Here is a 20,639-nt window from a genome sequence, read left to right on the forward strand (position 1 = left end):
GTTGTCTCCACGTTGATCGAATATCCAATCACGTCTTGATCACCCTCCTCCGGACTGTGGGAATGTAATAATGTATACTCTGTTAGTGATTTGTGAATGAATGTTTGTTTTATGTTTTGACTTGAGGCTTACATTTTGTTTTCGATGAAGATGTCTCATTTGTGACAAACTGACGCTAGTCCGGAGCGAGGATGGAACAAGACGAGCCGTCCAACTGGTCAGATGTTTTAAAAAGGAGATTGGCCAACTCCAAAAAGGGTGAGAACAACTAGATTGACTGACTGTCTTCTGAGTTTAGACGGAAATACAGAAAATAGCAGATCTATCGCAGCGCAACGCCTTGTGAGCTTTGTTTTGATTCTAATGTATTCATTGTTCCACTTTTTGCTTTGGCAACCATGTAAACGTATGTTTTCCCATGACAATAAAGCCATTTGAATTGAATTGTCACCTTATAGTTGTAGGTCTCGGTTTCGTTGCGGAACAATCGATTTGAGACCTGATAGATTATAATGATTTGGAACTGTGTGTGTGTGTGTGTGTGTGTGTGTGTGTGTGTGTGTGTGTGTGTGTGTGTGTGTGTGTGTGTGTGTGTGTGTGTGTCCAGACGAGAGGAGCGAAGAGGAGAAGAAAGCAGAAGAGACGGACTTGTTCACCAAGTTCTACTCTGAATGGAGAGGAGGGAGCAACAGAGACAGCTCTTATAAGAACATCCCACGCTTTTACTACAGGGTATCATGTTATAACATATTTTTTTATGTTACTTTATGATGGAGGACACTGATGTAAACAAGTGCTTTTTTATGGTTTTATCCTTAGCAGTTTTTGTATTGACCTGCAAACTGCTAATACAAATTAAAATCAATTGTCTAAAAAAGATGGAGGCGATGCTAAGTTGTTGTTACTATTATGAAGTTGTTCTAACTACCAGGAAGGAAGAGGTCTTCTATTGTGTTCTCGTTTTGATGATAACAATGGGGGATTTGCTTGTGTAGTTGCCGGCAGAGGATGAGATTGTGCTGCAGAAGCTGAGAGAGGAGTCGAGAGCTGTGTTTTTGCAGAGGAAGAGTAGAGAGCTGTTGGACAATGAGGAGCTGCAGGTATAACACACACACACACACACACACACACACACACACACACACACACACACACACACACACACAGTCTGAGATATCACACAATAAGTGACTATATATAACATTCAATCTGCGTTGTTGTGGAATAATGAAGATCTGGTCAGTCACTTCTTTTGTTACACACGACACCCAAGCCTCAGCACGTCTATAACAGAATTATCAGCATGTTTTTATAAACCGTTTACAGTTTGGTATGACAACATTAACACTAATTGAAAACATGTGTAAAGCATCACTACTTCATGTACAGTAGGTACATTTAGCATGTTTAGAACAAATCACGTTTATATCACAGTAAACGTATCAAGACTTGTTGAAAATATTGTGTGCTGAGGAACACATTTTACCATGGGTATATCTCATTTAGACTGGCACTGCTGAACACCAGTTATAAGATAGCTCGAACTGGTGCTGGTTGTCTCGTTGGAGCCCGCTGCAGTGGTGTTCGATCCGAACTTAAAACGGGATGCCGAAGCTTCTAGTGCAATTCTGCTAGTAGATTACAAGGCCGAATCTTCTTTGTGTAGTACCTGGAGTATCTCCCGTGTCCAGAACAGGATCCTTCTTTTATAGGGTTAATTAGATGCGTGTCACGTTGATGTCACCCGTGTATATCCATATTTGGGGTTTCTGCATTATGTCAGCGCTGGATATCGCTGTTGTCTCCATATGTGGGACTATATGTTATCCCCATATATGGAGCTCTAAGTGAAAGCCTTCATAACACCAGTGTTACTCAATGACTAACAAATAAGAAATGCTCTTACTGAAGGAGCAAGTGTAATCCACCAAACTCTGTTACATATACACTATAAATATAATCCTAGTAGTACCGTATTAAGCTGGACGCATATTCCACTTGTAGGTGATAATAACCTACTCAACTTTAAAATTAGGTGGTGTAGGTCCGTAAATAACAGATATATGTTGGGGTGAGCGGTGAGTCTCTTATCACCGCGGCTAAAGTGACGTTACGTCATGTTGTAGTTTTCCCAACCACAGCGGTGAGTAGTGTATCACCTAAAAATAGAGTATGCGTGGGGTGGGCCTTTACCGTCTTTGCCTGGTTTATCTACCTCTGTCACCTCCTGTTTTTCTGCCAGTGTTTGGCTGGCTGTGTATCCAACTCGTTCAGTTATTTTCTCTTTGTGCTTGTCCGTCTGTGTCTAGAACCTGTGGTTCCTGTTGGATAAGCATCAGGTGCCTCCACTCACTGGAGAGGAGGCCATGATCAGCTATGAGGCCTTCCTGAAAGTAAGGGAGAAGGCCGGGCCCAAATGCAAGTGAGTATCCAGAGAGAAGGGGCGGAGTGTTCCGTTATGCATCTAAATAAACCATGCCAAGCTCAAGATTATATTAACATTGGTAATTAGTTAATCAACAAGCAATGATCCTCGCACCATCAAAACAGTAAATCACGAGAAATAATATGTCACTAACTATGACGGATCACAGTGAGAGTTGGAGGTAATTATTTTACTAATTATTTTTTGCAGAGATTATGACTTAATTTTCTCCTCCTCATCTCTCTGTTGATGGCTTTCTCAGTCCGTCCATCGCCCTTCCATTGACGACTTTGTTCTCAAGAAACATTATCTCAAATTCGACTGGATGTGTACCAGCGGATGGCCCCTCCTGATTTGGGTAGACTGGAACCCACCTATGCTTTCTAATTTCTATGGCATAGAGAAACTAGACTTTTTTTCTCTCCATGGAAATAAAAACGTCTGGGTTTCCGAGGCTAGATTTGGGTGACCTAGTGGCCTTTCCTGTAGCACCACCCTTAGGCCAAACCTTCCACATTCACACAGTTTATCTTGGAATGGATACATTTTAGTGAAACTTGCTGAGTGCATTCATGCAAATTCATGCTAACTAAGACTAGTAGGAACCCTATATATTTGAGTGACCTATCCTCTAGTGCCACCTTCAGGCCAAAATGTAAACTTTTGCCCACAGGATGTCTTATAACTCAGGGCAGGTGATTTTGGTGACCCCATGGCCTATCCTCAGCTTTTTACATGCCCCATATGTCCTCTCTACTCGCTCCTCTCTTTTCCAGACAATTCTTCACAGCCAAAGTCTACTCGAAGCTGTTCCACAGTGATCCCTACGGCCGGATCTCCATCATGCAGTTCTTCAACTACGTCATGAGGAAAGGTACCGGTCGCTCTTTTGTCCAAATGTCATCGTTGCGAGTGGATTTGACTCTCATTCATACGTTTCAAACAAACTCATTTAAAGAGAGCCTGTTTTTCAATATGCTTACACAGCAGAAACATCAGTAAGTGTGTGTGTGTGTGTGTGTGTGTGTGTGTGTGTGTGTGTGTGTGTGTGTGTGTGTGTGTGTGTGTGTGTGTGTGTGCGTGTGTGTGCACATACACCTCTTTCTTTCTAGTGTGGTTGCATCAAACCAGGATAGGTCTGAGTCTGTACGATGTGGCAGGACAGGGTTACCTCAGAGAATCGGTAAGCTTTCCTTCCCACAGTCGTAGAGGGATAAATGGGTAGATGGTATAACGGTTGCAACAATAACAATTAAGGAACCAATTATAGCAAAAATGAGGGAGGTGGTGGGTCAGTTCAGAATAAGAATAACTAAAGAAATCAGTAAATAAGTTTAACTGTAATTTATTAAATCAAAATAAAGTTTAATGGCAAAATGTTCACTTAATGAAATCAAAATGAAATAAAACTGCCTCAAAAGGGATGCTCAAGTGTCCTGGCACTGTCCAAAACTAAACTTAAATGTCCAAAAAAATTAATCCAAATGGAACCCAATCAATGCTGTGTAGTGGTAAGTCTCCTCTTACCACCCTTTACACTGTTCCGCAAAGTCCGTCCTCAGTCGAAATCCAAACTCCAAAAACTAAAAGAAGTTCTCGAAATCCAATGGTAGAATCCAATATTCAGGAAAGTACTCCAGAAAGGAAATATGGCAAGACTTACCATAGCAACACATGTATCTCACTGGCTGCTTGTGGCATATAGTCCAGCAGATAAATAGGAACATTTCGTAGAGCAGCGGATGGGCACAGATGTTACAATTTAATGTGATGTTCATATCTCCTCTCTCTCTCTCTGTTTGTCTAGGATTTAGAGAACTACATTCTAGAGCTGATACCCACTCTGCCACAGCTGGACGGTCTGGAGAAGTCCTTCTACTCCTTTTACGTGTGCACCGCCGTCCGCAAGTTCTTCTTCTTCCTGGACCCCCTCCGCACAGGTGAGGCACAACTCCTCGCAGTTACAGCACGCTCCAACACACTGACTGACTGCAGGGTCCGCTATCTGATGAAAGATAAAAGAAGAAGATCCAAGAACGAGATAATCTTGTGAATAGCTGCCCACTGTGCCATCCACGAGATTACGAGAGTTGATTAAAAATGATTTAAAAATAAAATTTTTCCATAGGCCTCTCATTGTAGAAACAGCCTACATGATACACATACACTTGCACTGGGTTATTAGTTATTTAAACTTAACATAAGATGCCATGTTTATAGCCTATTAATACATTTATCCGAGCCGTGCTGATCATCAACGCTGCTCTCAGTGCCTCGTTGATTCCATTCCATATGCATACAGGACTAATCATTTCCGGGGTGGGCGGAAGTGACCCGTCTTCTATGCTTATCTTGGCACTAGAGCCACGCTCTGGCTTGGAGGCCTGGGAGGGAATGTTTTAAATTGACGATTAATTGTCACGCAAAGAATTGTTTAGCAATTTAATTGTGTTTTTGTCATTGAACAATGGAACATATCTGAATAAAAATTTGATTTCTGTTTGCCTTTTAGGCTTCGAAAAAAATAATAATTAATGCCGCTATTTTTGGAAAATGTTTGAAAATGTTTTCAACATGGAGACGATTATTGTATTGTGATTATATCAATTGTGACAAATCTTCCTCTTCCTTTTAGGGAAGATCAAGATTCAGGACATCTTGGCGTGCAGTTTTCTGGATGACCTGTTGGAGGTAGGCTATTGTGTCATGCACTCTAGGCCCTGCTCCACTCTGCCCTAATCACCCAGGCTGCCGGATAGCCTACTGTGCAGAGGCAGAGGGGGCAGGGCCATCACAATTGGTAATCGTATAATTGCCTTGCCAAACGCATCGGTACCTGGTCCCTAAGTGAATACAGAGCCACATTTCATTCCTTAACTAAATTCCTCACAACCTCTTCCTATCTCTTTCGCTCCCTAGCTGAGAGACGAGGAGCTTTCCAAAGAGAGTCAAGAGTCCAACTGGTTCTCGGCACCTTCAGCTCTCCGAGTCTATGGTAAAGCAAAACTACATCTATTCTAAATGTGCCTTTCTGTGCTTTCCAACCTCTTGTACGTATGTTCAAACATGTATAATGCGTATGCCCATTGCAAACTATGTAAAGGTATTGGTATAACCCGGAAATACTCAACCTTAATGAAAATATGTGTGTTTGTGACTGTCTCCGTCTCCACTCCAGGTCAGTATCTGAACCTGGATAAAGACCACAACGGCATGCTGAGTAAAGAGGAGCTGTCTCGCTACGGGACTGGAACTCTCACCTCGGTCTTCCTGGACAGAGTGTTCCAGGAATGCCTCACCTATGACGGAGAAATGGTATGAATAATGTCTCTGTGGCCCTGTCCAGACTAGGGATGTGACGGTAATCATTATTGTCGTTTACCGTGGTTAAACATAAAACCTAGTCCGGACCCTAGGCTTCTAGAAAGACGGCAATAAACTAGCAGCACACCCATCAGTAACTAAACTAACCCAGCACGGTGTCCATGCAGTTCTATGCAGGCGCTAGCATTATTAAGTGATTGGATGTGCACGCTTTATTGTACTTTTCTTTTAAAGATGGAGTGCCACAATCTTTGTATTTTTCCAGTGTTTCATGTGTCTATGAGGTGACAGTACTTCATTAGACACCCTGACGTCCTTTTTATGTGCAATGGTGTATTAACTTTGTATTTAGGGTTTCTTCCTGGAAGCTGAACCCTTGATAGTCAAACGGGCCAATGAATTAAACAGTAATATAGTGACATCACACTATCAGCCCCTCCCCCTTTATCATACAACTACAGCTGTGGGTGCGGCTTAAGTTCAGGTGGATCACCACCCCTCACCAGGCAAACCAGGCATACTTAATGAACTGGTGGGCGTGGCCACATAAAAACGTCATTTTAACAAATACTGTACACTTTTTTTTTATTATACCTCCTTATATGACAAGACCTGATGATCATGTTTTAGGGTGGAAAGAAATCATGGCACTCCATCTTTAATATTCTTGCTTCCCATGTCTTTCTCCTCCAGGACTACAAGACATATCTAGACTTTGTCTTGGCGTTGGAGAACAGGAAGGAGCCTGCAGCTTTACAGTACATCTTCAAACTGCTGGACATGGAAAACCAAGGATACCTCAACGTCTTCGCTCTGAACTACTTCTTCAGGGTCTGCAGTATATACACACACACACACACACAGGACAGAACATGAGTGTGTGCGTGCGCACAGGCTATAACGGTTGCAACAATAACAATTAAGGAACCAATTATAGCAAAAATGAGGGAGGTGGTGGGTCAGTTCAGAATAAGAAGAACTAAAGAAATCATTAAATAAGCTTAACTGTGATTTATTAAATCAAAAGAAAAATAACATTTTCAATCACAAAATGTTCACTTAATCAAATCAAAATAAAATAAAACTGTCTCAAAAGATATGGGTGTGAAGTCCAAGTGTCCTAGCACTGTCCAAAACTAAACTCACGTGTCCAAAAATAAAGAAAATCCAAACCAGTCTGTAGAGTGTGGCCAGTCTCCTCTGGCCACCCTTAAACTCCTTCGTAAAGTCTGGTCCAATATCCAATATCCAGGGAAATAATCCAGAAGGTCACTAAATCTAATGGTAGAATCCACTATTCAGGAAAGTACTCCAGAAAGGAATTATGGCAAGATTTGGGAAATATTCCTCTTGCTTCTCCAGTAGCCTGGCTGTCTCTTTGTTCAACTCCACTCTGGACTGACAGAGTCAATCTCTCCAGGTGGCCCAAACATTGTGATTGCCCATCACTCCATCAGCCAGGTGAGCTGTGGGCGGGGCTTCCCAATCACTGCCTGTTGCCATAGCAACACATGTATCTCACTGGCTTCTTGTGGCATATAGTCCAGCGGATAACTAGGAAAAACTCATAGAGTAGCAGATTGGTGGAAAATAATAAAGTACATGAAACATTGCAAACAAAAAATACAACAATGTGACTGGGCACAGAGGTTACAAGGCAACACTCACACGATCATACTGGAATATACAGTACAAGTGCACAGTGTTTATACAAGCCCAGTGTGAACCGACTACCCCTCGTGTCCGCGTGTGGATTCAGCTGCGGAGCTCTGAATCCTTCTTGAGATTAATACTCCACAAACACATGAAGTTGAACAAAGTACATCATGTGCAAAACCACACAAGACACACAATACGTGCATTCATGTACAGTAATTCTACTACACTAAAACTATAGCCAAAGGACGGACACAAATATCTTCAGTTTGAAACTCTTTTTATAACATCATATGTCTTCAAATTTGCTTTGTTATGGCAAAAATAAGTTGTATACCTAGTAATTAATCACTGTTTCATGCTGTCAATGTTTCAGGCCATCCAAGAACAGATGAAGATCCACGGTCAGGAGCCTGTCTCGTTTCAGGATGTCAAGGTACTACACGCACAGACAAAGTAAATCTTCTTTCTTGAAAAACAACGAAACGATGAAGATTGCACGTCTCACCCACTGATTTACAGCCGTATGATTCTGTTCTGGCGCAGTGGTAAAGTTGTCTGCTCACCACCGCAGAGCTTGTGGTTTCAAATCCACCGCGGTGAATCCGGCTTTGACTGGCGTCTACACGAACACAATTGGCCCGTGGTTGGGGGAGGGAAGCCAGGCGGCGAGGGTGGTTATAGTCACTGCACGCAATCCTATGGGCTGGTCAGCAGGGAGTGAGACGAAGGCTCTACGCCAGTGGTTCCCAAACTTTTTCATGTCAAGGTCCCCCAAATTGGCACTAATTAGCCTGTGGACCCCCATTTGAAAAGATATGCCAGGGACCCCCATAAGAAAATATTTTTACTGATCTGGCGGTGATTCTGTGAAAATTTCTGTCCGTCTCTCAGGATGAGATCTTTGACATGGTGAAGCCCAAGGACCCCTTCAAGATCACCCTCCAGGACCTGGTGAACAGCTGCCAGGGCGACACGGTCTCCAGCATCCTCATCGACCTCAACGGCTTCTGGACCTATGAGAACAGAGAGGTGCTGGTCACCAGCGACAGTGACAGCAACGTGACCGGAGACATGGACGACACCTGAACATTGGGTTGAGTGTGTGTTTGTGGGGGAGGAGGGGGGGATCACTACCGTATTTTCGATAGTCTTTCCTGTGTTTGCCATTTAACCCATTCTGTACGGGAACCCGTTTTGGTGTTGGCATTATGTTATGCTTTATAAAATAATCGAAGAACGACTGACATTTTTAGAATCTGATCTCAGGTCAGAATGGGTTAATCAGACCAGTGTGTGTCCAGTGGAAACCTCGTATGAATCTGATCTCAGGTCAGAATGGGTTAAAAGATGTTTGTGCACTGTTAATATTATTGCTGTACAGTAAACATTTTATTTTTTTCTTGAGAGGTGTGCCATTATCCAATATGACTACTAGTGCTGCACGATTCTTACTCAAATGTGAATCTCGATTTTTCCTCCACAAGAATTGAGGTCACGATTCTCACCCCATTCTCATTTGTTCCATAAAAATATGTATTGTCTTTAGTTGCTGAACATTCCACTACATTCAAAATGTGGCACCTGGAGCCAACTACTGTGGCTTTAAACAGACATCAAAGCTAAACCTCTCTTAAAGTCTCTCTCTTGTAGCAAAAACATGAGAGTAACTAAAATGAATTGGACAGCCTACTAGTGCTGAACATAGGTGCCTGAATCTAAATCTCGATCTTTTATCAATCAACATTCAATAGGCATAAAATAGAACAAAACTTGAATGTTTATTTAGGTGAGATTAAATGAAGTATAAATAAATGTAATCTCCATGAAAAAACAAGTTATACTTCACATACAAAAATGTTTCTAACCGCATTTTGTGACCAATTCAATGGACACCCTCTAATTAGTGCCCTTTGTTCCAGTGAAGGATTTTTTTAATACAGCTTAAATTTCATTCTGGAGTCTCTAGACAATTGTTTGCTTGCAAAACCAATGCCGTTTCCTCACTTTCCTGTTTCAGAAAGAATGACAATCCCTCTCTGTAACTATTTTATTGGCTAGAGGTCAGTGACTTCTCTGCTTACTCCAATCTCTCCCTGGATACGAGCGTCTTGCCAAATGTCTAACTTGTAAATTGCTAATTAAACTGCAAATTACAGCAGGAATGTTCCAACTAGCCATCCCAGAAGAGTAGAGAACTTACTTCCATGAGCCACAAGACCATTAATGAGGTCAGACACTGATGTTGGGCGATTTCCATTCAATGTCACAAAGGGCACTAATTAGATGGTGTCCACTGACCTTTGGTCATACTGTAAGTGTACAGAAGATGGTTGAAAGTGAACAGTGAGCCTGTTACGTATTGTTACAGATGGAGCCAGTTAATTCATTGACTATTGAGACGTTTAAACCAAGCTGAAACAAATCATGGAACTGATTAATTGAGGTGTTAACACTACCTGAAAAAAAATAAAACAAGTATAACATCAAGTGACTGAGTTGGAATGGACCAGGTACAGAAATGTACAGGCCTTCTAAGCGAACATTCACAAAAACCTGGTGAAAATGGCTGCTCTACATGCTCCTGTGGCACATTGTGGCACAATGTTTGCTTGCAGATCTGCTATTTAACATATTCATGGCACAGTAGGCCTATATAGAGCTGAAGTGGTTAAACAATATCAGGCCACAATCTTTATGCACATACAGACAAGTCAGGAAAGCAGTAGTATGTGGATATTTATCATAGCTAATAATAAAAAATGTTTTTATTTTTTAAACTACAATCTCAGATGGATTGTTTCTACAAGGACACTTTAAGAGTGGGCACTGAGTTGTCAAGTTGTAAAGGCAATGACACTGTATAGTACCTGGTGGTTACGTGATCGACAGCTGTCTATTGTACGCCCAACATAAATAACGTGCAATTTGCTCCTGATCTTTTGACATTGTACCGACCTTTTTCTTTTTTTTTTGGTTGATCAATATAGTTTAATCACTTTGTGTTGATAAAGAATATTTTCAATAAAATAAGTAATTTAAAAGAAAAATAATTAACACCAGCTGTCAACCTCAATTAACACCAGCTGTGTCCTGTGATATAAAGGACAGCACTGGGCACAAGACTAGCATAACAAAAAAAAGGAAAATATTCAAATCTAATAGTCTACAGGCACTAGTAATATTACAGCTAATACAACCAGTGGTGTGCTCATTCACTGGAACACTGGAGAGCCAAGTAGGGTTATAGTCAAGAGTCAATCTTCATTGATTTAAAGCGGCAATATGTATCTTTTTTGAATGAATAAAATTTAAATATAATTGGGCTGGTTATATTTTTTCTACCTGTTCATCTAGATTGTGTCAAAGATCATGTCTCACCTCAGGCAAGCAGGGAGGCTCTATAAGCTCAATGGTAAAAAAAAGGCAGCAGCACTTGCGCAGGAAACCGGGTTCAAATCTGGGGTAGAACAGGAAAGTTGCATAATTTCATTAACCAGGAGTGCAAAATGGCTGCAGATGGGTGTCATCACAACCGAGCTGACAAACCAACTTTGAAAGGAAATAATATGTCAAACGGTTGTGATCACTTCTTGTGAAGTTGTGAACACGCAAAAGTCATAGAAGCTAAAGTTTAGCCCATGGCTTTGCTCTCCAGTGGCAACAACTTGGCTGTTCTCAGGATCTGTCGCCAGCGAGTGTCATAGCACACACCTCCCTATTCACACACACAGGAGTGGAAACTGGACATATACACGCATTACTGACAATAGGGAACCGATAGGTTTCCAATGTGAGGGGAGGACCTAGTGGTCTTTAAAGGCTGACGTTATGTTGCATTCTTAGTGCAATAAGTTCCCCCCCTCAGTTCAGGTTCTCCCCATGTCCTGTATGGAACTTACGACAATGAAGCGAGGGCTTGACGGTGTCAGACAGGACGTACAGGCTCAGGTATTGGGGTTGAATTGCTAAGCCGTGATACTTTATCCCAGACTGTTGTTAATAAAAGACCATTGTCTACTCTAGAGAGATGCATGGGATTTCTCAATGCATTCCACCGCCATTATACGTATTGGTATGCATTACTGTCCTGTCAGGTGAGTTAGGCGTCAACTCATTTTCAATTCATTCAATGTGGGGACCACATATCGTCCAGTACTGTATATACTGTAAACTCGGAATTTCAAATGAATTGACCCACAATCCTAGAAGAGTCCTCAGCTTGCGGTTGTTGCGTTTTAACCAGCTTCACTGTGTCCCTATTAATGCATATACCGTTAACACTATTCATATAAAACCATTCACAGAGAGCGCGAGAGAGAGAGGCGATCCAGCAACTGAGAAAAGCCCTTTTTCTTTTTACCTGTGCCTCCCTCCTGCTGCATACATTGTAGTTCTATTAGGAAACAAAACAGTATAAAAATAGCAAAGTATCAGTAACGCATATTTAAAAAAAAGAAAGAAAGATACATAAACTGGACAGATGCATTGACAAAGTGAATGTGTTAGAAGTCTCTTTAACGGAAGCGCGTTCAGTCATAGTGTTCAGGACGAGAGAGGAGCGGGGACCCTGTTGGTGTCTTGGGTGTTGAGCGGGGGCTCGGGGTCCAGTTCAAAGCTCACGTTGACGAAGGAGGCTCCGGTGCGCTCCGGCTGCTCCGTGGCGGGATCCAGGTTCTCCTCCCGTCTCTGTTTGCCCTGGAACTGGAGCTCCGCCTCCTCGGCCAGCCGGTTCTCCTCTTCCTCCTCTTCCTCCTGCGGAGAGGAGGATGGTCAGGGAAGTATTGTACAGAGATGGGCTGTTCTAGGCCGTGAGTGCAAGTCTGTAGTGTTCACACATGCAAAGTTAAATGAAACAGACTGTCCAGACCAATGCTGTCCGAGTTAACCCATTTATTCGCGATTTACTCACAGTTATGTTAAAGGAGCATTCAGTGATTTGTGTGATTTGGAAAACCCCCGCTCCGCCCCGGTAACAATATGTGCACATGCACGCACTACAGTGGGGGGACACGCAACAGGCCAACAGCACACACACCAAGGCCCGCCCCCCTTCGATAATGATTGGCAGAAGGCCCCTCTCTATCCTGATTGGATGAAGGCTGGGCCACCTAGCCAAAAACGAAACCTACGTTTTTTTTACCCCCAGGGGTTAACTGGGGACAGGGAGGAACTCCTTATATGGTCAGCACACACTATAGTAGGGAGGATTATCACAACAAAACAAGAAAATAAGTGATATTTGAATTAAGTGAAATCACTGAATATACCTTTAATCGCGATTAATTATTTGAATGTTTATTTATTTTAGCCATTTGGACAGTGGTTCTCAACACGTGGGTCCCCAAATTATTTTGAGGGGTCCCCATATGATTATTTAAATGTGCACAATTTATTTTGTAGTAAACAAACCAACATACAACATACACAAGTGTATACAGGGTATCTGCACATTTATATAAGTGACAATTATACCCATCTGCTGCAGCCATGCTGTACCATTATGGTTTCTTTGGGGTTTTTAATTGATTTACAATAAAAAATTAACATACTTTTGCATAAAGCCAGCATAAAAGATCTGAAAAATATCCCTCTAGGGTACATTGTGAACAGATAAAAAACGATGACTTATTTGCGATTAACTAGATAAATCATGCGATTAATCGCAATTAAAAATATTTAATCGTTGGACAGCACAGCACCACTAGTCCAGACACTTTTCAACTTGCAGGAGAACTCCAGCGATGTTCAGATATATGTGAGACAATTTTCTTTAAATTCTATATATTTTTATATTCTTTTGAATATAATTACATATTAATGCGAGCTAGCCAGGGTGAAGAGGGCTGACCGCAGACATCAGCCACCGGCTAAATTATTGTGTAATAATGGAGTCTAATGTTTAAATCAATGTCATAAGCTGGTGCTGGTGCTGAAATGACAGCAAACAATATAATTAAGTAGTTACCTACTGTATAAAAACAATAATGGTGTTTAATATTGAATAATGCCTTCATAATATTATAATGACGTTAACAGTTTCCGTGCCGGGAATGGATTACTCCAGGTTAATGTCGCTGCCGTATCGGACATACCCGCCTTTTGTTTTATGTGTTTAATCCGCCGTAATGTAATGAATCAAAAGAAAATCCGTCTTCGTCGCGGAGTATGAGACTGGATGCCTTCGCTGTGATGACGAAACCGGAAATCGTCACATGCTGTGGGCTGCTAGGGCTTCTGGGAAATTGAGGCCAATGGAAATGCATTGGGTGCAACGCCTCATTGAAACCAATCTTGTGTGCGTCTTCCGGGTGCACCAAGATGGTGGATGCTACACACAGATCATAACAAACCACGGGAGCTTTTTTTGATGGATTTTCGCGGATTAAAAGCCCAAATAATTCAGCGTATGCTCTAAAGGTAATACAACAATCTCGGCAGTGAAGGGGGGTTTATTAAAATGCGGGTTAATCGTAAAAAACAGTCAAACTGTTAACAAAGTCACAGTGGTCAACATTTTGGGTGTACATACAAATGTATTGTAAATCCTAAACAGGAGAGAAAGACATCCGCACACCTAGAGTAGGGGCTTAGGTACAGGTGCATAGACAAATGCACATCAATAATAAAATAGAAAAATATGCCCTTTGTAATAGATGTATTTTTCGATTTTATAAATCCTAAACAGGCAAATGATGTCGAACAAAGCATCATTTACACTTTGTTTACATTTACACTTTATTTTTGGCACGGTTGACGGTTGTACGGCAAAGTATAAATCAGGCTTACCTTCTTTCGGACACAAACACAACTGGTGTTAACCCTTTTTGGGCGGGAACCCTTTTTGGTTATGCTTTAGCCATTTAGTAGCAGATCTACAAGCTCGGTGCCGCACTACGAGCTTGTAGATCTGATATTTTTGAAATATTGTGAAAATGTGTTGCAAATCTTTGAATATATATTCTTTCAGAGCGAACGTTTTAAACTAAAATCTTTGCTTCTGGGGGGGTCCCTGGAACAACATATTTTCTGATGGGGGTCGGCAGCCGATTACATTCATATCATTTTTTGGGGTCGACGTCATGTCTAAATGGGTTAATACAGCACACCTAAGACAGATTTCCAATGAATCTTCAACATATGGCCCCCTAGGGTGTATCTATGCAAGTCTCCTACAGTACCTCTTTCTTTAAGCGGTAGTACTCATCGATAGCGTACTGGTATTTAGGAGTGGTGATGCCGAACAGAGAAGCCATTCTCTCTCCCAGGTAATCACAAACTGCACAGAAGGAAGGAAGGAACACACACACACACACACACACACACACACAGTATCATGTTGTGGGGGGATAACAGAGGCTTCTCACAGATATGACCATGACTGACAGTTATCACAGTGACAGTAGTCTACCTGAGATGGTGGAGGTGGCCGCTCTCCACACGTGGAAGAAGAAATATGGACCCCAGGTCAGCTTGGACTGAAACCATCAGATGAAAAAGCACATCAGAGAGCACTGAGCTACTGTGAGAATAAAATAAATACTCTACTGATGAAGACTACTACTAGCATCTTGTAAATGGACTGAAAGGCCTGTTCAAGACCTTAATGCATGCTTACCAAATGACCGTGGAAATGTATGGCAAACAAGGGTGACATACATATGTTTTTCCTATGCTAGAGGGTATATAACAGACAGGTAGACATTCCTCCATTCATGGGGGAAAGCTGGATTATCTGTTGGAAATTAAGGGATGATGTGCCTAAAAACAAAGATTTCATGACGGTGTTATTACTAGTCAAAGCACCTGGCATTAAGTTCTGTATCCTATTATTCTTTTTACATTTTTGAAAAAAGTTTTTATTTTAAATACATTTTCTTAACACAAATCTTCTCTTCTGAGGGGTCCCTGGCACAAAACGTTTTCAGATGTGGGTCCGTGGCCAAATACATAATTATATAACATATATATAATATGAATATAATATGAATTTGGGGGTTCATATGGCACAAAAGGTTTGAGATTTACTGGTTTAAACTACCCACATTCATTAATTTACACACTCGGTCATTTTGTAGCTTTTGCCACCAGTGGCGTGAACACTCCCCCTGTCAGGTGAAAAGAAGTGTGTAGAGGATTGCCCAGGATTGCATTAGCTAATTGACACTGGGTGATAAAATCGTGGGATTTTCTTTTTTTAAGAAAGAAATTATGGTATTTTATCATGAACTTTAGCGGAGACCAATTATATGAAGATTAGTTGAGAAGTGGTCCTTTTAAGGCTATAGTCGGAGAGAGAATGCCAAACCATCCACCTACCGTGTCTACGGGCAGGATGTCCTTCCTGAGCGGCTGCTCCTCTTCCTCCTCCTCGTCAGTGCTGTACTCCTCCATGGTCTCGCCGCTGGCGAAGTAGATGGTCCTCCGGGGCACCCTCACCCTCTCTCTCTCCCCGGCGCCGCCCTGCTCGCCCAGCTCCACACTCTCAAAGTCCTTCACCCTGCTGGGGCTCTGGCGGGAACAGAAGAATACCACAGCAAATCTCAACAAACTCTACACGGCGAGAAATTCTGCGTCACGCAAAGCAGAACTCAAGCTTCAATACGGAACTTATTTGACTGAATGAAGCGTTATTTTAACCAATCTGAACGTGTAGATGGTGGAGGTGAACGGAACGGAACACTGTCCCCCCCCCCCTCCCAGTGAGCTGTGGCGTTCCACAAGGAAGCATACTAGGGGCTTTACTGTTCCTAAGATATGTAAACGACATGACATCAGCTTGTGACTCAGCACTGCTGGTCTCGGACAGGAACAAACTGCAGGTTGAAAAGACGCTCAGCTCTGAACTCGGTAGAATCTGCACCTGGCTCGCTGATAACAAACTATCCTTACGGGGGCGGCGGTGGCTCAGGGGTAGAGTGCCTGGATGGTAACCGTAAGGTGGCCAGTTCGAACCCGGGCTCCCCCAGAGTTACTGTCGAAGTGTCCTTGAGCAAGACACTGAACCCCTAATTGCTCCCGAATCCCGATGTGCTAGTTGGTGCCTTGCATGGTTTCCGCTGCCATCGGTGTATGAATGTGTGTGTGAATGGGTGAATGTAATGCACAATCTCTGTAAAGCGCCTTGGATAAAGGCGCTATATAAATGCACCATTTACCATTTAGGTTCCATCCTGGAGGCTAATCTTTCCGGTGATAAAATCGCCACCAACGTAATCAAAAAAGTCAATCAAAGATGCCTTTACACTTACAGGATCTCCTCACTGTTCAACAAAAACTCCAGCTCCAGACCTCCCAAAACAAACTGGTCAGGCTCCTACTTGGCCTCACCCCCCGAACCCACCTCACCCCTGCCCACTTTGACAGGCTGGAATGGCTTAGGGTCGACGACAGAGTACAGCATCTTGCAATGGGTCTGGTCCACAAGATTCGATACACCACCAAGATACCCATGTACCCGTCTAAATACTTCCTTAATGTAAACTAATTCCACACCCACAACACCAGAGGGAGTGCAACAAACCATGTACAACCCAGGCACAAAGGGACTAAATTATTGCCCCCGTAAAATCTGAATCTTTGTAGATTACATTGTATCATTGATGCATTTTATAGATTTTTACATAATAGATACATAAATGTCAGACTCTGTAAAATACATCTATGATAGTCTTAGATGATCCAAGGCAAGTGCTATTTGCTACCACCTTGACCTTTCTTCTCACAACTACTAAAGAAGTCTAGAACAAGTAAATCTAGAACTTCTTCCAATGATGTTAACTTGTCTCCTATAGTCAGTGTCACTTGTCAAAAAGAACAGATCTACAAGCTAAAAAGCGGTTAGGTTAACGAAATGTTGTTGTAGCTTAGCCCAAATATCACATGTATTCTACACAACTTTCTCGCCTACAACACGAACACAAACAAGCTGCTTGTTGTGTGATGTGGTGGACGACAGTTTATGTTAGCTAACTGAGCTAAGGAAGTGACTCTGATTATAATTACAATACTGGTTGTTATGACAACTAAAATAATAAAACGTAACGATCTTAACAACATGTAGGATCAAACCAACCTTTTCAGTTTCCATGGCTTGTCCCAGTGAAACGTTGACATTAGTGAGATACAGAGATAAATCTGCCATCTCTTTTCTTTGTCACTGCTATGTAAAGTCAACCATGCAACAACATTAGCATATCCGGGTTGGTTGGTATACTGTCAAATAAAAGCACAAACTGGTGATTCGAGGTTAGTGATGTTGTAGGAAACTGAAACCACAAGGTGGAGACAGAGACCACTCTCTTGAACAAGAGGGTCAGTACAGTACCGTGTAGGATACTGTACTCAGTGTACTGTACTGTACTGTACTGTACTGTAGAAGTTCTAAGTTGGGCCGGAACCAGCCCGTGGATCTCAATCCAGCCCATGATATCCTCATATACCATTTTGTTAGGGGCAGCGCTGTGTAGCACTCCAAAAATAAAATAAAATAAAATAAAATAAAATAAAATAAAATAAAATAAAATAAAATAAAATAAAATAAAATAAAATAAAATAAAATAAAATAAAATAAAATAAAATAAAATAAAATAAAATAAAATAAAATCTCTGTTGGGTGACTATAGGCGCCCCCTCCCCATTGAACAGATACACTCTTTGCACCCCTGTTCCACAACAAACGGCGCCATTTGAGGTATTCTTCATGAGACTGTGTTTTGTCCACAACAATGATTCATGATTTCATCTGTTGCACTGATACCTGCGATAGTGGTACCTGCTTTAAGTGGGGGATGTTGGTCGGGCCTGGCACTGGGTCGGGCAACTGGCACATACTGTAGTATCCTGCGTTGCCTAGGTGAGCCCAGCGTGATCTAGAGGTGCAAAGCAAAGCAAAGATACTATGTTTACCCAGGGTAACTGGACTAAGCTCAAGAACTTGTTTACAGCCAGGCCCTGCTCATAGAACATTTCATGGTAGGGGTTCAATGCCTTGCTCAAGGGCACTTCAGCGGTGGTAATTTGAACGTGCCGGTCCGGGGATACGAACTAGCGACCTTCCGATATCAAGACCGCTCCGCAAACCGTTCGGCCACCGGAGCCTGGTGCCAAAATGGCTGTAAGCGGCCCTGTGATTCAAGTAATGGTAAAGATTCAACCTTAGAGTTGTGTAACAATGTTTTGATAGAAGAATAGGTAATATGTCTGTAAAGTTGCTCAATAAAGCTTTCACTGCTGAAGGTATAGTGGGATAAAATCTTGGTCCCTCTTTATTTTTTGGTCTTTCTAAGGTGAGGAGCACTCTCACACTCTCTTTTAGCTCTTGTTGAGGGGATTAGTCCTATACATTCAAACATTGATTAAAAGAACTGCAATTCCAGGGGACGAAAAACCCACAATGACAATGACAACAATGACTTGTTCAATCACACGTAAGGATGTGCTTGTGCTTGCTTGCTTGCAATATTGAATGAAATCCAGAAATGACTTTGATATCCATGTGCATAATGTAAAGGAGAGACAAGATCCACATCTACTAGGGATTCACAACTTTCTTTAATTGCAATGAACAACAATGTCATTTTAAGACCGGGCTGAAGTTGAGACATCTATAGAGAAAGAATACAGATAACATCACATTTGGCAAACAGCAGTAGCCTACATTAGGCCCATACTCACAGTCCATGTACAGTATACTTACAGTATACACAGATAATGTCCCTCTATGATTGGAACATGCACAGCAAAATCCAGAGCGTTAAGCCTTAGTTATACTACTTTCAGCACGGTGCCCCAAATGTACAAGTTCACAACACAAACTGTAAGCTTGTAGATCTGCTATTTTTAAAGGAAATATTCCCCGCTGGAATATTTATTTTTGGTTAAAGAGCTGAGGAGATGGGGAGACCCAGTTACTGTGGCCTGGGCCGTGGCTCAGCGGTCAGTATGCCGCGGGTTCTACTCCACTGGCTCAGCGGTCCAGGCACCTTGGCTGGTAATCCAGTCTGGCAGTGTGCCGCGGGTTCTACTGCCGATCCCAACGGTCTTTGCTGCATACCGTATGTCACCCCCCATCTCTCTCCCCATTTCCTGTCAGCCTACTGTCTATCCCTCCATAAAAAATATATAAAATAAAGGCGAGCCACAAAAAAACACTTCAAAGCAATGACTGTTATTGGAATAAAGAGCTATTTAAACACTTTCCCTTACACCCTCTTTTAATACAAATTTACATTTTACTTGTGTGGTCGGTCTACACTGCTCTACAGGGTTACAATTTATCTTGATATGTTCCCCCCCACCCTGGACCCAATGAGTACGGAGGATGCCATTGCTCACGTCCTTCATAGCCCTCTCCCACCTGGAGGGGAGGAACACCTATGTGAGAATGCTCTTTGTGGATTTCAGCTCTGCATTCAACACCATAGTACCATACGCTATATCAGTAAGCTTCAGGACTGCATCCTGGACTTTCTAACGGGCAGAGTGCGCGACTGCACCTCCTCCCCATTGACTCCCAGTACAGGTGCACCACAGGGCTGTGTGCTCCGTCCACTCCTGTACTCCCTCTATACCCACGACTGTGTGGCCTCACATGCTTCAAACACCATGGTGAAGTTTGCTGACGACATGGTGGTGGTGGCTGATCACCAGAGACGATGATATAGTGTATAGAGAGGAAGTGACCTTAGAGCAGTGGTGGGAAGAGAATAATCTCCTGATGAACTACACGAAAAACTAAAATGGGAGGCACACACAACTGTGGTGGTTGCAAAAGCACAACAGCACGTATATGGACTCGGACGACTCAAGAAGTTCGGCCTGAGTCCACAAATCACCAGGAAGCCTGCTGACGAGCAGCTTCACCAGCTGGTATGGGAGCTACACAGACAGGGACCATAGGCTCTCAGAAGGGTGGTGCGCACAGCTGAGCACATCACTGCAGGATGTCGGCTGCCCAGCTTGGAGGAGCTGTACATCCAGTCTCTCAGGATCATCAAGTACCCCACACACCCCCATAACAGTACCCCACAGACCCCCATAACAGTCTGTTCACATGCACTGTTGCCCTCAGGGAAGAGGTACCAGAGCATCAATCATAAAAAACAGCTTTCTCCCCCAGTCTGTAAAACTGCTAAACAAGCCTAAATTAACAATGAACTTTTCTGTGCAGGTATTACGGTCATGTATGCTGTCTGAGTTATTTTACAACTTTTTAAAACCTTTTAGATAAGTT

At 42.4% G+C, this 20,639-nt stretch overlaps 2 protein-coding genes across 2 annotated transcripts; one reads left to right on the top strand and one right to left on the bottom strand.

Moving 5' to 3' along the window:
* The first annotated feature begins 64 nt into the window (after window positions 1-64).
* Window positions 65-9,040, top strand: ppp2r3c (protein phosphatase 2, regulatory subunit B'', gamma). The gene is made up of 13 exons (XM_083791864.1): window positions 65-258; window positions 608-732; window positions 996-1,100; window positions 2,310-2,422; window positions 3,202-3,299; window positions 3,538-3,608; window positions 4,233-4,365; window positions 5,061-5,116; window positions 5,345-5,420; window positions 5,604-5,740; window positions 6,443-6,580; window positions 7,782-7,841; window positions 8,300-9,040. The coding sequence occupies exons 1-13, from the start codon at window positions 192-194 to the stop codon at window positions 8,492-8,494; spliced, it is 1,374 nt and encodes a 457-aa protein (XP_083647990.1). The 5' UTR covers window positions 65-191; the 3' UTR covers window positions 8,495-9,040.
* Window positions 9,041-9,167: 127 nt separating this feature from the next.
* fam177a1 (family with sequence similarity 177 member A1) lies at window positions 9,168-17,614 on the bottom strand. The gene is made up of 5 exons (XM_083791865.1): window positions 17,481-17,614; window positions 15,725-15,916; window positions 14,817-14,883; window positions 14,587-14,684; window positions 9,168-12,160 (listed from the first exon to the last, which is right to left on the bottom strand). The coding sequence occupies exons 1-5, from the start codon at window positions 17,547-17,549 to the stop codon at window positions 11,951-11,953; spliced, it is 636 nt and encodes a 211-aa protein (XP_083647991.1). The 5' UTR covers window positions 17,550-17,614; the 3' UTR covers window positions 9,168-11,950.
* Window positions 17,615-20,639: the final 3,025 nt, after the last annotated feature.

Source organism: Protomyctophum parallelum (assembly GCF_964188405.1).
Source record: "Protomyctophum parallelum genome assembly, chromosome: 20".
In the NCBI taxonomy this organism is placed as follows: domain Eukaryota; kingdom Metazoa; phylum Chordata; class Actinopteri; order Myctophiformes; family Myctophidae; genus Protomyctophum; species Protomyctophum parallelum.

Bases quoted from the DNA above. Each gene is read 5' to 3' on its own strand.
- ppp2r3c (XM_083791864.1), top strand. From the start codon at position 192: ATGGAACAAGACGAGCCGTCCAACTGGTCAGATGTTTTAAAAAGGAGA. The intron at 3,300-3,537 runs GTACCGGTCGCT...CTTTCTTTCTAG, and splicing joins CAACTACGTCATGAGGAAAG to TGTGGTTGCATCAAACCAGG. The intron at 5,741-6,442 runs GTATGAATAATG...TTTCTCCTCCAG, and splicing joins TCACCTATGACGGAGAAATG to GACTACAAGACATATCTAGA.
- fam177a1 (XM_083791865.1), bottom strand. From the start codon at position 17,549: ATGGCAGATTTATCTCTGTATCTCACTAATGTCAACGTTTCACTGGGA. The intron at 15,917-17,480 runs GTTGGTTTGATC...TGTTCCCGCCAG, and splicing joins AAGCCATGGAAACTGAAAAG to AGCCCCAGCAGGGTGAAGGA. The intron at 14,884-15,724 runs GTAGGTGGATGG...TGATGGTTTCAG, and splicing joins ACATCCTGCCCGTAGACACG to TCCAAGCTGACCTGGGGTCC.